The sequence below is a fragment of the Quercus robur genome, chromosome 6, assembly GCF_932294415.1.
Source record: "Quercus robur chromosome 6, dhQueRobu3.1, whole genome shotgun sequence".
Lineage (NCBI taxonomy): Eukaryota > Viridiplantae > Streptophyta > Magnoliopsida > Fagales > Fagaceae > Quercus > Quercus robur.
In genome coordinates, this window is record NC_065539.1 from 52,771,390 (window position 1) to 52,775,138 (window position 3,749).

The 3,749-nt window shown below is 35.2% G+C and overlaps 1 protein-coding gene across 1 annotated transcript; it reads right to left on the reverse strand.

Annotated features, from left to right (window-relative positions):
* Nucleotides 1–712: 712 nt before the first annotated feature.
* LOC126689443 (cytochrome P450 CYP82D47-like) lies at nucleotides 713–3,293 on the reverse strand. The gene is made up of 2 exons (XM_050384637.1): nucleotides 2,308–3,293; nucleotides 713–1,601 (listed from the first exon to the last, which is right to left on the reverse strand). The coding sequence occupies exons 1-2, from the start codon at nucleotides 3,262–3,264 to the stop codon at nucleotides 978–980; spliced, it is 1,581 nt and encodes a 526-aa protein (XP_050240594.1). The 5' UTR covers nucleotides 3,265–3,293; the 3' UTR covers nucleotides 713–977.
* Between the last annotated feature and the right edge of the window lie 456 nt (nucleotides 3,294–3,749).

Genomic DNA, 3,749 nt, shown 5'->3' on the forward strand with positions numbered 1-3,749 from the left:
TCCCCCCTTTTACACAGCTACGGCTCATAAATGTCTCCCAACTAGTCACAAACAGCCTACTACTCACAAAAAGCCTTGATCTCAATATTAATCCTATCCCACTCACTCAAAACAGCCCACATTCACCTCGTTCATGCCTTATAAACACACATTCACCAAAAATCTTAGTTTAATACTCGCTGCACTGAGCTTGGATCTCTCTCTCCCTTCACACCATGCCAAATAACTTCTTTTTCATCACTATGCAGCCACTAATATTTACTTATTGTTTTACTATGGGAGGCTATAATGTATTTGAGACTTTTTGGAATTTTTTCTTCATATTAATGTAATGATGGTTAAGAGTATTGTGGACCCTATTGAACAAAATACATAAGAATTTCCTGAAGTTAATGCTTTATTAAATTTATTTAATAATTGAATATAATTTACCATACCGTTGGAGGACTGATTTAAGTTATGATGTTGTAAAAGGACTAATAATATAAAAAACTAATAACATTAATGTGTTTATTGGGCTTAATTGTTGTCTTCTCGTGAGGGTGTAGCCTCTATCTCTTGCTTGGGCGGGCTTACACGATATCGAAAGCCAAGGCTTTATTTCAAGGGCCTATCATCGAGTTTCGGCTTGGCTACTCTATATTCTATTTGGGAACATCAAAATTTTCCCCACAACATAAGTCAAATGCCGAATTACAAGACACCCATAAAATGACAATAAATAAAAAACTTATTTTTACAAAAAAGTTCCAACCTTCAAAAACAGAACTCACAAGACAAATGCAAATTACAAGTCACACATAATATGACTTGACAAATACAGAACTTATCTTCAAACAAAGCTAAATTGATAACTTTTTCAAATGACTTTTACTTTTCTAATGTTTGCCTCTTGAATGGTTACATGGTAATCGCATACACCAATTCATTGCACCACACCATGCATATTTTAATTTATCAAATGATACCTAGTCAAATTATGCATATACTTGAGCATGAAGGCGAGGAGTGAGATAAACTTCAAGTGGGGTAGCTTTCGGGTTTGTAAGTCCACCTTTTTCTGTCATGTCCACAGGTTCATTTGATGGGCTTGAAATTTCAAAAGCATGCAACAAAGTAGCAAGTGTGAGTTGCATAACTTGCAAGGCAAATGAGATCCCAGGGCACATTCTTCTACCACTACCAAATGGTATCAATTCAAAATTTTGGCCTCTAACATCAACATCCTTGTGAGTTGTAAGAAATCTTTCAGGTCGAAATTCACTAGGATCCACCCACACATTTGGGTCTCGATGGAGTTTTGGAAGATTAAAAATAAGTCGTGTGCCTGCTGGGACGTGGTAACCAACCAAAGTACAGTCTTCCATTGACTCGTGTGGCACTAGGAGTGGTACAGCAGGGTATAAACGCATTGTCTCTTTAAGGATAGCTTGGAGATATACCAAATTTTTCATATCTGATTCTTTCACTTGCCTTTCTCTACCAATATGGATGTCTAATTCTTCTTGAGCTTTTTTTAAGGTCTCAGGGTTGTTGAGAAGTAAAGAGAGAGCCCATGTCAATGTTATTGTTGATGTGTCTGAAGCCGCTAAGATAAGGGCCTACAAAAGTAACATAATATGAATTGGTTAGAATGTTAGATGGTCGGCTAAAGCTTTAAGATTTCTGGCCATGGTCCAAGAATCTTTAGTAGCATCAAGAATTCACAAGATAAACCATTATGCACAAGATAATTATCATGAAATTTTTTGAACATTTTTATTCTGTAAAATGAAGTTCCAGATCCATGTTGAATTTTATGTGAGACATGGGAAATACAAATATTCTGTACCACTTTTTGTGTTGTACTTTATGCTCCATTAATTGTGGTATGCCATGTGTTTGGTTTTATTTTATTTCATTTAAAACTTCAATTATTTTATAAAATTAAAAAAGTAAAAACAATACATAACAAGTTGTGATTCATAAAATATAAAGTGGAATATAAAAAGTAGTACAGAGAATTTGTATTTCTTACATAGGCCATGCATGTGTTCATCTATCTAAGAAATTTAATTGTTAGTCTACAAAGTCAATGGATCAACTCTACAAATTCAATAAAACAGTGTTTATTATACAAATTATTTTATACAATTTTACAAACACAAAAAAAAAGGGTTATAATTTCAGTTTTTTTTTTTTCACGTGTTAAAAATTGTGTAAAATAACGTGTGTTTAACAAGTTAACCTAATTGAATATATGTAGCAAATGGGATTTTGGAAATATATTATACTATGTGTGAATTAATAGGGTTATCAAAAGCTTACGAGGCATGTAGCTTTGACGATTGTATCAACATCAGAACTGGAAGTCTCATCATCATCAGTGACAATGGATAGCATTACATCCATAAAATCTTGGTGTTCCTTCAACCCACCAGAAATTTTCCTCTGCTTATGCTCCTCTAGCCATTCTTTAGTCACATCGTCCAATTCTTTTGCAGTTTTCTTCATGGCTTTCTCACGTCCCCCCACGTCCAACCACCTTAGATATGGAAGTGCATCTGAGACCACAAACTCTCCACTCAAACCCATAAAATTTCTCAATGCCTTTCGACACTGATCATTTTTATCATTCTCAACCTTGGTCGTAGCCTTACCAAATCGTTGTCCTACAACCATCCTACATATTATGTTTAGGGCTGTGCACCCTAGCCATCTCTCCATCTCCAATATCACCTTGTTGTTCTTGACCAATAGCTTATGTATCTCTTTTATAGAATCATTTACCTCGGCCTCTCGAACGTGTTTGAGCGTTTCAAGGCGGTGGTTTGAGAGGACCTCTAGCGTGACCATTTTTCTCACTTGGCGCCAGAAGGGACCATAAGGGCTGAACCCAAACAAAGCATAGTTGTAGCCCAAGATTTCTGCAGCTAAACCTTTAGGACGGTTGGCAAAGACTTTGTCATTGGTAGTAAAACACTCTTTGGCTATCTCCCAACTGCTTACTATTATTGTTCGATGCACACCCAACCAAATGGTGAAGATTGGTCCATACTTTTCAGCCATGTTACCCAAGGCTATATGCGCCGGTTGTGACCTTCCTAACTGGTGGAGGTGGCCAATCAAAGGCCAAGCCCCACCAGCTTCAGGTAGAACTGATCTTTGTTTAGTAGCAGTTCTTTGAACTCTTCTTGATATCCATATAATTAGAAATAATATGAACATGAAAATGGCGAATATGCTAGCCATAGAATTTGTGAAGAATGGGCAGGAGAAGAGCATGGTTGATGTTTCTGGTGAGTGACAATTAATGGTTTTGTGGGAAAATATATATAGCCCAAACTTAGTAAGGAGGTGGTTCTTACAAGATACGTGGCAAGCAAGCTGAAAAATAAAATTAGACATACAACTAGATAAGATAAGATATACAACATCTATTTGACCCATACTGATAAGATATGCAACTAGATAAGATAAGATATATAAGATATACAACTAGATAAGATAAGATATACAACATCTATTTGACCCATACTGATAAGATATACAACTAGATAAGATAAGACGTATAAGATATACAACTAGATAAGATAAGATATACAACATTTATCTGACCCATGCTGATAGATTAGGTAAGAAAATATCTCCTCAGTTTTTTCCTCTTTTGTTTTTGTTTTGTTTGTTTTTTTTTTTTTTTTTTTTTGATTTTTTGTTTTTTTTCATTATTTTCTTCTCCATTATTAGACGGTGTAAAGCACAATTGATTG